At 41.0% G+C, this 12,010-nt stretch overlaps 1 protein-coding gene across 1 annotated transcript in view; it reads right to left on the bottom strand.

The window, feature by feature from the left end:
• The window catches only part of LOC126406524 (inactive pancreatic lipase-related protein 1-like), a 69,786-nt gene that overhangs the window by 29,321 nt on the left and 28,455 nt on the right, over positions 1–12,010 (bottom strand). The window contains exons 8-10 of the mRNA XM_050070838.1: positions 10,345–10,463; positions 6,113–6,236; positions 1,326–1,440 (exon numbers count right to left, since the gene is read on the bottom strand). Of these exons, the coding sequence (XP_049926795.1) occupies positions 1,326–1,440; positions 6,113–6,236; positions 10,345–10,463 (358 nt within the window). The remainder of the gene's footprint in view (positions 1–1,325; positions 1,441–6,112; positions 6,237–10,344; positions 10,464–12,010) is intronic.

Genomic DNA, 12,010 nt, shown 5'->3' with positions numbered 1-12,010 from the left:
AAATAAATTCAATTTCAAATTATACTATTCAGATTCAGTTTTTCAATGCATTGATTCAAATTAAACAATACAATTTCAAATTATGTGATTCAAATTCAGTTTTTCAATGCAATTATTCAAGTTTAGAAATTCAAATTCAAATATAAATGATTCAAATTCAGTTTCTGGTGGCACATATTTCAGCCCATACACTATCCACATAATCAGATGTCCCTCCTGGACACAATTATTGCTAGATGTCTCAACATATCTGCAGAAGAATGCCATGAATGGATCAGTCATACAAATGAAAGGTGACAGTTGACTAGCACTGTTGTATTTATTATATTCGTAGCTGTCCTATAAAAGTATGTATAGAGAATACACATAGTTTTATATCACAATACTGGAGTTACTTTAGTTTAATTTTGTGAGTTTGGAAAAAATGTCAGGAAAAAGCCTATTGGATTTCTGTGATATATATTGAGGTAGCACAATCCATGCAATAAAGATTACACAAATGTTGTGTTCTGGTACAAGAGCTGATTCTCAGATGTGTATCAAGTGCTTTGGTTGTATGAATGCATTTTGGATGTGAGATTAACTGTTGTGCTGAGCTGCATGTTGGTAAGAGGACTGTCTGAAGAGTTTTAAGCTTCTACTTCTAGTGTGACGTCACGTGAGTTGCAGTCCTTTTTCCTATAGTCCTATAGTTCCTAAGTGTGTAATTGCAGTGCCTCCAGTAGAGGGTGGTAGCGTGCTGTGTTTGTAGTGTGCCTTAAGCTTGTAGTGATTTATTGTAGTGGGTAGTAGTGGGAGTCCTTTCAAGAACCCTGACAGTGCGGAACCCCCTGGTTGCAATTCCCCCTCCGTCCCTTTTATGAACTGTGTTTTTCTACTGTACTAATAAAGATTATTGTATTGTAACTGCTCTTCTCTGGGTGATTATTGGATGGCTCTGACTTGGTGACTCTAAGTTCACCACCTTGGTTGAACCCACATTTCATTACAATACTAACCAACAGACAACACAAAAACATAATGCAAGGCTATTGCCAGCGCAGAGATACTATAAATGAGGCGTTAAAGCTAATCCAGAGGCTGAACTACAGAATGGCATCAGTGAGTATCTGTAATTGACCAGATGTGTCATTTAGGCAGCAAGGAGTCACATGTTCAGATAAGAGAAGTAACAGTTGTTCAAGCTTCCAGGCCTGGTCAACAAAGAGAAGTACAATATCCTAGACTAAATAGGCAGGTCCACCTCTGCAACTCCCTAGTCAGTGATGTCACACGGACTAAAACCCCTTGGTGCATTCCACAGAACACTGTTATAATGTTCTTACGAATGAAGCTGGTGCTCCTTGGTGCTGCCACTGGCTCCAGTAAGTGTCACAAACATGACGCCTGGGTTAGGCCAGCTAGGACCATCCAGGGTTAACAACATTCTGTAGCTGTAACCTACAAATGGAAAGAAATAGTAAGCAGTCACATTATTTCACCCAAGGTTCAGCATAGTGTCACAACATCTTGTTACAAGCATAATTTTCCATATGTGTGGGGGTCAAAGAATAAGAATATTGGGGTTAAAATGAAAACATTTAAATTCAACACCATAGTATTTGCAAAAATTAACAAATATTTTTTCTACTGATACTTTTTTTAAAATTTGGTATGTACTGTGTCCTCACAGTCTAGGAAATAGCCCCAGTCTATCACTCCAAAATTGATACCAATTGGCATTTATATCATCAGTCAGCAAATAAAATGTAACTATTGCAACCTTTAACACCTTTCTAAACTCACTTGAGTACAGTGTGACAAAATGACTCATGTTTCCCCTTTGGGCTTACGGAAGCTGTATACTCTCACTGTCAAGATCATTCATGTGCATTCATGTAACCTACAACGTAATATTTTGGAAGGATAATGTGGCATAGATTACTTTTACTCAGTACCGTGGCACCAGTGTTCATTTCATTGATGAAAACAATGACTACATTTTTTTCGTCAACGACATTTTTCCATGATGAAAATGAGACGATGATGAGCTAAAAATAGATCTTGATAACAAAAACTAAGTTGAAATCTATGTTTCATTTTTGTTGATGAGACGGGATGAGATGATAGTGGTGAACTATTGGACCTGAAAGCGGCTGTGTCTGCCATTATCTTCGAATGCCACATGAGTGACAGGTTGTGAAACTCCAGTAAATAGTCTGCGCCAGGATGTTTCACTAGCCAGCAAAAACACTCACACCAGACCAGCGTCAGCTGTGTCAGTTGTGAGCTGTAATTCAGCAGTTAATAATCAGCATATGTGTCTGACTGTGGATGGTGGAGCCGCTGAATGTATTTGTGGAGTTTGTTAGTTGCAGTGGTGGCTGCTAGCAGTTAGCTCCGCTTCTTAGCTGCTGAACGGCTGCACTCAAATCCGAACTGTCGCTGGAATGTTTTACGGGTTGATGCTGTTTGACAGGCAGGTAGGAGGCTCAGTTATCTGTGAGTGTAGCTGTATTGTAAGTAAACAGTCTGAGGTAACTGATCATTTTTCTCTGACAGATGAAAGTTTAGTTTAAATTACCAACTCTGAGACATGAGTTTAAACCTCCACACTAACTTGTTGCACAAGCTATTTTTCTGCTTCTAAACAGTGAGATGGATGAGTCAGAGTTTACATTGAACCTGGATACAAATTTTAGTTGTCTCAGATTATTTATTTATGATGTCAAAGTTTTTTAAGCATAAAAAGAGAGTTGTCAAGCTTTTCAAATGATGATCACTACATGTGTGCTTGTGAATCACCCCTTAAACCTGTTAAACACTGCTGGAGAAATGACAGTTTGTAAGTGTGCAGATATGATTTGTAGTTGTATAAAAAAATTGTCTTAATGAATTTTTTCATACAACCTTGATTCTAATTTCTGATACATGAATAAGCCTAACTGGATTAGGTTTAAGAAAAAAACATACAGAAAATATAATGACTAAAAGTTGACTAAAACTATGAAGAATAAAGATAACCATGCACGTGCTGAGGGGGGAGCGGAAGGGGCTGGAGCACCTGCCCCTTTTGCCCCTTGACCCCCAAGTGCCCCTTTGTCAAGTTTTTTATTATTATTTATTGTGGTGAAGGCCTTCCTGTGGCCTTTCACAAGAACATTTATTATTATTAATTGTTAATAATTTATAATAAATGACCTGCAGCCAGCCAGTTCATCATATGACGTCACCTCATGACCGTTGTAGTCAGTCCAACAGTCGGTCCAACAGAACAATAATATAGACAGTACAACAGTACGACAGTATAACAGTTGGAAGTTGAAGGACCGGTAAGTGGGTGAAATAAATTATGTATATGTTGTTCCATGTATTTTGCCTAACCAACTGGATTAAAAAGAGCACAACAGGTAAGAATAGCATTGCAGAGTTTCTCATAGACAACACTACATTACAGTGTGTTAGTTATTTTACATTACATTTTAGATCTATAATCGCATAAGGTTCAAGAGTTGTTAATTATGTTTAATAAAATAGAAGATCAATGCTGATTAATTGATAGATTATTGCTTGTTCCTAGATTGACAGGAAGAAAGTGATAGGTCAGATGAGGAAATGGAGATGGAGCCAACACAAAGTGCGCATGACACAGCAGGGTGGGAGACAAAGGCTGGAGTCACTGAGAAACAGTCCATAGAAAATATGCAGGAAACAGAAGCTCAGGACAAGGAGACTGAAACAAGAGAGAGGTCATTCTCAAATCTACTTGGACTACAGCACCCAACTGACCCTGCCTTGTCCTACAATTCAATATGAAGTATAATGAGGCCTTTATCCAGATGTGTAATAATAACAAAAGGAGAAGAGCCAAGGAAAGAAGAGAAGAGACTATGAGGAAAAAACAAATCAGGAGAAAAGGAGAGGAGGGAAAGAAAAATGTTTAATTGGGAACCAACAAAACACACACACACAGTGAGCCACCTGGTAGCAGTGTCAGCAGGCTTTTCATCATGCCATGGCAACATGTAACAGTAAGGTAATATCTCTCCAATGTTCTTTTTAATGTCTGTAATTCCATGTTCGAGTTTGCTGCTGCAGTGGTGTTCTGGACGGGCCATTCAGGAGTATCTTCACCTCTGCAGCCTGCACTGTGAGTATAGCAAACCAGAGCGTCCAGGCTGCTTCATTTGTTAGTAGGGGCTTGATTACTGTACACTAAAAACAGTTAAATATTGTGCTCCTCTGTATAGACTTTTTTCTCTCACTCCACCCTGCCATCACCATCCCCATTCTTTCCCCCTCTTCAATTTTGGACCTGGTTTGTCCAGTGTAATTGAAATGTAACTGTCCATGTCAAAATAATATCAATCTAAAAATTGCAAAGTATCTCCATGCTTACTGTATAGCAATATATTAGGGATGGGCAACAAAAACACTATTCGAAAATCATGGTAACTATTCGACGATTTTTCGAATAATCGCCCCCCCCCTCTCCCCTCCCTCCCGGAGCCACGCACACAGAGATCCATTCATCATTACGGCCAGGCTCCACCGGCTGCAAAGCGTCACGTCAGCGTAGTGTCGCGGCGTATTCATTTGGGCTCCACTGACTGCATACGGAAGCGACACGTAGAGAAGCCAGCGGAGTTGTTTACCGTTTGCGGAGTCGAGAGGCTGCATGTAGGCTGCATGAAATGTTAAAGCATTTTCCACCTAAGTTATTACATATATTTGAGTTATCTACAAGTTTACTGTACTGTTTGTCATCTACTCGCTTTCAAATGTCCGCCACGGACATTTACACAATGTCACGGATAAACATGGGTAAATGCATGAAAAAAAAGTCATCACATATCACCTCTGATGATGGTTTATTCATTTAAAAACACATTGTGCACGTTTAGCACACTATTTCATGTAGTTTTTATCTGCTGGAGGGTCGCGTAGGGGAGCGTAGCGCGACAAAAATAGAAGAGCCGCGTCAAATAGAGAGTTGTCGCACTGCTCCCATTGCCGGTGGAGCCGCTGTAATTGATTAACAGGGGGGCGAGCTGCTACGGGACTCGCGCTGCAGACGTGTCGCACCACTGAGCCTGGCCGGTACGGTCCCTCGCCGCCTCCTGCATGCTTCGCTCTCAAATGACTGTGCATACTTGTTGTAGACTTGTGATACACAAGCTTTACCTCACAGAGTTTGCACTGCACCTCATTTTCATTTATTTTGTCGAAGTTGTTCCACACAGAAATTTTTGATGACTGTAGTAGTCTCCACATGTTTCTCCTGTTTGTAGAAGAGCATCAAACTAGCTGGTAGCCTATCTCACACTGCTGTAGCAATCCTATACTGCCCTCGTGCGGTTAGGAGCTGAATTGCATGTCAAATAAAGGGGGGAAATAAGACGGCGAATAGTAATAGTCGCATTAAAAAAATCGATTTTTCAAAATAAAACGACTATTCGAAAATTCGAAAATCGTGACCCATCCCTACAATATATCATAGCACATTGAACTGTAATAGCTGTGTCATTGCCAGATTCTTGCCAATACACAGCCCTAACACCACTGTGTTTTAATCAGGTTCTATATGCCCATTTTTTAACTTTGAGCAACTGCCCCTTTAGAGGTCTCTGCAAGGCCCTGAAGATGACTAATATGTGACTAAAATTATGCAGAATTTTTGTCTCAAGACTAAGACTAAATCTAAAGTAGCTGTCAAAATTAATACTGCATGGCACATCCTGTCAGTGTGTCCTGCACTCTTGTGGTCTGAAAATGCCCAATGCCTCTGATACTTAGAGGCAAAAACAACATATCTCTTAAATTTCCAAGCACTACTCTGAGTTGGAAACGTTTCAGTCATTAGAGTAATGGTTTTGTTTTCATGGATGACACTGCATTTTTGAATTTGCCCAAATTTGATTGAAAAGGAGTTAATAAGCCCACTGGAGTGGAAAGTGGTATCAGTCCATAGAAAACTTAGTAAGTTGTATGTTGAGCTGAAAGCATAAAGACATCAAAACTGGGTAAGTAATCATAGAAATATGTTTCAGTGTTTCTATACAGTTAAATCTAAACAGTAAGTCCTTACGGCTTATGTGTAAGTCACACTTACAAGGAAGGGCAGGGTACTTACGGCCAAAGGGCTTTGATCTGCCCGTGTTGAGGAAGTACTTCTTTGAAATGCCATCAGTCACAGTGAACTTGTCAGCATTGTGGCCCATCAGAGGACATTTGTCTGCACATGGGAAACACTTTCCCTGTGGAGTCAAGGACATGGTGAGGTGTGAAGAATGAACTCACCCTGTGATGGAGTGCATGAGTCTTTTCCTGTCAGTGAATAGTCATGGAAAAGTAACAACCCTAAAGGGTTTTTCCTCCATACTCCTTAAAAATGTTGCAGATTTCCACCTTATAAATATGAAGGTGAAGAATGGCAGTGGTCTTGCAATAGGTTACTGTGTGGGAACAGTCTGACTTTGTGGCTGTCAGCTATGGCTGCAGGAATAACACCAGAGAGCGTTTACGAGGTGAACGACAAGGAGGTGCTGTCATCTCTCAACAGGGACATAGTCATATGAGGTCATGCTCTGCGCTCCCCCGGCCTCCTTTGATCAGGACATGTGTCCAGAGCAGGGATAAACTGTCATTAACACCAACAGCTGCAGATACAAGCCCTCCACATGGATGACATTGGGGAAGCCCATTTACATCGCCCCTCAACTGCAACAAAAATCCAATCTTCCCGAATCAACTTCTAAAACCAAAGAAATGGTTCACAGCCATATCAGTGTCATACAGCAACAGGTGGCAGTCCCATACACTTGCTGGGATGGTAGGCATATGGGCCCCTTCTCCATCTGACTCATTGTTTAAATTGAGGACATAAAATGCCTCCCAGATCCCTCGTCTGTGACATTATTTTTATGAGCAAATCCAGCTAACTTGACATGCAACTTTTCATGCAACTGTAACACAAACGTCTGTTCTTAACCAACTGTTTGAATCTAGTGATCCAAACTAATTTTGTTTGTTAGTTTTGTAAATGTCTGTTAAGACCAGCATTTACAACAGTAAATAAAACATTTCAGTGGCATTGCTGCAATTAGTGAATTTATGTGGGGTGATGCATGTCAGTGCAGATCTTTTACATAGAGCACAACTTGTGAGCTTTGATATACTTTTGACAAATTGCAAACCATCTTGACAGTTCTGACCTTTGAAGCAGGGAGTCCAAATGGAAGCTTTCCTATATGCCCCAGTAATGAGCCCTAAAACCCTAAAATGAGTTAGCATTTTAGCACTCCTACTGCCCTTGTCTCAAAGTCTAAGCTTAAGAGACTTTCATGTTTTGTTCTACGATATAAAACACGTCAGTATATACCCCACTGTGAATTGAAGCTTTTATGTGTCTTAAAAAAGGCCGCTGCTAACAAGTAGCTAAATGAGACTACAGCATGTCATCACCCCAAACACGGCTTTACAACCTTGCTGTGGTGCCTACGTTGAAGTCATGTGACCATAGTAGAGTTTATTCATAGCCTAACTTCAGCTTTTTACTTCTGGCAATTGCATTTAGGCTTCAAAAATCATAAAAGTGTTCATTTGTGAAGATTATCTTGCTGAACAAAATGTTAAAGTATGATAAATGTTGTTTGCCACAAAGCCTATTTTATAAAGCTCAGCGTAAGTTCAATCAGGAAGACTTTCTTTGTGCTCATCCATTCACAATTCTCTCCATCCCACTCTCACTGCTTCCTCTATTCAGCTGACTATGGGTGTTCATTCTTCCAGTAATCCAATCAAACTTTGCCTTGATCTAACTGATGCTAACCGCTGCATCAGCCTTCAGAGAAAACATCATCACTGGAGCACGTTATTTGCTTTGTTGCGCTATCCAATTTTACATAACCCTGTTCTGTTGGAGTAGGATGGGTTGCCATCAGTAATGAGACAGGAGGTGGTAGTACAAATGCTTGCCTACAGCACCATTTATTTCACAAGGAAGGACACACAGCGAATTTCCCTTGGCCACCTTCTCGTCTGACCAGGCACTAAGGCTACATCTGAAGAGTCAAATATGATGATGTGCCTCTCCTCACCACTTTGCCTTGCCTTTGAAGAAACATGTCATGACGTGCAGTATGTGGGTTACATTAACTCAAACAATGTACAAGTTAAGGCTCATACATCCATTTCAAATGTCAGTGTCACTGCCCTCATACTTCCATGTGTCCTTTATTCTGACATAGATACAGCGAATAGATGGCACTAGAGAGCAGAGCCAAAAGTTTCACACAACAAAGAAGGTGACAGTATTCTACCTTTAAACGGAGACAGTGCTGTAGACAGCGGCCATTAACATTATACATATCCCGACATGTAGATGGAGAATTCTTTTTGTTATATTACTGATTTGTTATTTTCCGCGATTATTGAAATTTCCTCAGTGTCCTCTACAGCCATATCTGGCTTGAACTAGACTACACTGCCTCCATGATCTCCGGTGCCACTGCTCCGTTTCATCTGTATCTGCAAGCTTTCAGAAAATGTGCACAAATACGAACAACATGAACGCAGAGTACTAACAGAAGGTTCCGTCCATCTCAGTATCTAACGTTGAGCCTAAATAAGCTAAAGGTACTTTACTTATGTGTATACCCTACGCTGGATGTCCACTGGATCCGTCGTGTGCGTGATTCCGCCACGGTGTGGACTCGCTCCGTCCTGTGCTGGGCATCAATGTCAACTGGAACTATAGCGGCGCGCAAGCAAGCGGCTGGAATTGGTGGATCGTGAGATCATAATGTCACACGATAATCTGTGGAAACCCTGGAGGTATAAAGACATCAGCAACCCCCTTCAGGCCTTGGGCCACCCACTTTGACGTCATGTTGATGTAGCAAGGTGAAATACGATCCGGAGTTTTCATGGGTGTTTTATTTTGAAAATTGACCGGATACTCTCGTCATTTCTGCGTCTGACTTCCTGTTTGACTCATTTGGTCTGTGCAAATTGATGTGCCATCAAAAATAGACCTGGCGCATGTTTTGTGGAGCGGGGTGCTGAGCCGCTTCTAGGCCGTGGCTAGGACGCGCTGCAGTGCTTCTGGTGGAGCAGCTTACATTAGTCCCTTTTCCACCGCAGGAACTTTTATCATTTACCCAGGATTTTGAAAAGCCTCGGTGCGTTTCCACCGAAATTACCCGGGGAAAAAAACTTGCCCTGAAAAAAGTACCTAGTCAGGTGGTAGGACTTTTAAGATTATCCAGAATTCCTGATGGGGCGGGGCTGTGTGCTGAAGAATGCTGATTGGTGAGACACACACTTGCAGCGTTCCGCACTTCCTGGCACGGGCAGCTGCTGCAAACTTTATTTAATTTCTACAAGCTTCACTTCATTTGTGTTTTGATTAAAGATGAGTAACGAAACCCGGTACTAAATTAGCCCCGGGGCTAAATGATCAAAGACCGTAGTATTGATAAGCGCTAACGGTATCTGTTCTTTTGTGCCGGCGCTGAACTCCTCCACATCCACACACACATACGTCTACACGGTAAGTGACATTAAACCTTAGCGTGTAAGAAGCCAATACTTTATCAATACATGTGTTCACCAAGCATGAACATGTTAACATGTAGACAGTGATATTCAATATGCTCCGTCCACAGTCTCTCATCCACGGTCAGTAACGTTATGTTTTACACAAGGACAGCATGCTAGTTCGGCTAATAGCTTTGAGGTGTGGTGGAAAAGCAAACCCCACAGATTGCAAGGAATTTTTTCACCCAGGTAAATAAATTCCTGGTAATAAAAGTTCCTGGAAATGTTGGTGGAAAAGGGTCTATTGACTTGAATGGCCACGATTAGCTCCGGCACCCGCAGCTCGGCCAGATTGCGCACGCAAAGGATACGGATCCAGTGGACATCCGGCTTTACACTGCATTTTAGAAGGAAAGGGAATATTGTACTTTTTGCTCCACCACATTTATCAAGAAGAATTAGCCTACTAATTACTTTGCAGATAAAAAGTTACCATACAACCAACAATCTGATGTATTGTTATAAGCCTAGATTGAAATAAAGTTTGTGCAAACTCAACCAGTTGCAGTATTACAAAGTGTCGTTTCACCTATAATAATTATTTAATAATACAGGATATAGTCTATATATTTTCACCATCTAAATGGGGCCAATCTGCATAATTATGTTTGAGAGGTATATTTTGTCAGTGATAGTTCTGTTCTTAATTTTGCATGCAGGAATTTGAACTGTAATAGAGTATTTTTGCATTTGGGTACGGCTACTTTTACTTAAATACAGGATTGTAGTGGAGCTTTAACACTTAAAGTTGAACCAAAGACTTACAGCAGCAAAACTGTCCTTGTCAGAGCAGGAGAATCCTACAAAGCCTTGGGGTTTCGCCACACTCTCACTGTAGTACTCGTAGGCTCGGACATGGTTGCAGGCATCAAACTTCTTGGAACCTGGCAAAAGAAACAGGTGATGACAGGGAAGAGGAGAAGAGAGGGACATGGTGTTAAAAGAACACAAGGTAAAGAGGAATAAGTGAAGAGTTGTTAATGTAGATTTGAGTCTTAAATTTCTGATGGCTAAGTATGAACTCATGACACTGAGCAGGGTCATAATGCATCGCTGAGCATGAGAAAGATTTGGGTGTTTAGAAGACAGAAGCTGTCAACTGAGAAAGAGAATGACTTTAAAGCATATCTACATGAAATATATGTGAAACTTCCTGCTGTAATTTTGAAAATTGGCACAGAAAATAAGTTAGCACCAGTGTCTCTCTCTCTCTCTCTCTCTCTCTCTCTCTCTCTCTCTCTCTCTCTCTCTCTCTCTCAACTCCCTCCCAACTCCCTCCCTCCCTCCCATCTCTAGACCCAGACATGGGACCAATGCTGCGACTTGAGCCGTGCTACTCAGTGGCACAGTTCAAAAGAAGGATGTCGTCGTCCATATTAGAAAAATTTGCTCAGATAGGTCCAACAGGAATAACTGCGCCTGGGATTTCTTTACAGTTTTTCCATTGGGACAAATCCAATATTCCACAGGGGGCTCTGCATTGTAAGTTGCACAATTGAGAAAATCTTATGTATGAGTCACTGTGTTATGTATAGGGAGTGTGCCCGTGATGAAGCCTGTAGACTTGAGAACACTGGCAGTGTAGTGTAGAGCATAAAAAATAGTCACATAAATCGTTCATGAAGGTTCTAATGTTCAGTTTCTGTTAAAACTGTTTAAGAGACGTGTTGATATAACCAACTGTGGATGATGTAGTTTATGGAGCTGTATTGTAATCGTAATTTGAATTGAAGGCAGTTGTGTTATATTTTATCTCTACATCAGTGAGGGGGTGCTGAATAACAAACACGTCACTACATAGTGTGTACACACACACACACACACCAACAACAACAACAACAACAATAACAACAACTTAATTTTCTCAATTCAAATTGAGCAACTCATTTTCATTTCGAAGTCTTGAAATATCGCAGCTTGGTCATTGGTTTGTGCATTACACACCAACAAAAAACAGGTATCTTTTCAAGGTCATCGGGTGTCAGTGAATAAAGCCACCAAATGACACCAGTTTGAAATGCCCCCAGACAACAACATAATTTAAGGACCTGGAAAGTCCCTATAGGTCAGATGGGAAGGATGGTGGATGGCTCTAACAACACCGGACTTTCACCCGGCGAGCCTGAGGTTTGCTTCCTGTATCAATGTAGAGCAAACCTTTTTTTTTTTTTTTTTTTTAAACCCAATCATGTACCTAACCATGTGCATTTGTTGCACAATGAAATAAACTTAAAGACACGATTCTTAAAGGGAAATTTCAGTTTATTTCAACCTGTCTCCTATCCTAGCCAGAATACACTGATGAAGAGCTTTGTGAAATTGAAGAACGGAGGAGGAGAGAGAGAGAGAGGCGCAACAGGTAGAGGACGACAGAGGAGGAATGGCTGCTGCAAGGCTGCGTAGCTCTGGAGATTGGTGGTGTACCTGTGAA

This window comes from Epinephelus moara, chromosome 19 (genome assembly GCF_006386435.1).
Source record: "Epinephelus moara isolate mb chromosome 19, YSFRI_EMoa_1.0, whole genome shotgun sequence".
Taxonomy (NCBI): domain Eukaryota; kingdom Metazoa; phylum Chordata; class Actinopteri; order Perciformes; family Serranidae; genus Epinephelus; species Epinephelus moara.
Note: the sequence above shows the minus strand (reverse complement) of the source record. Positions and strands in the feature narration are given on the sequence as shown.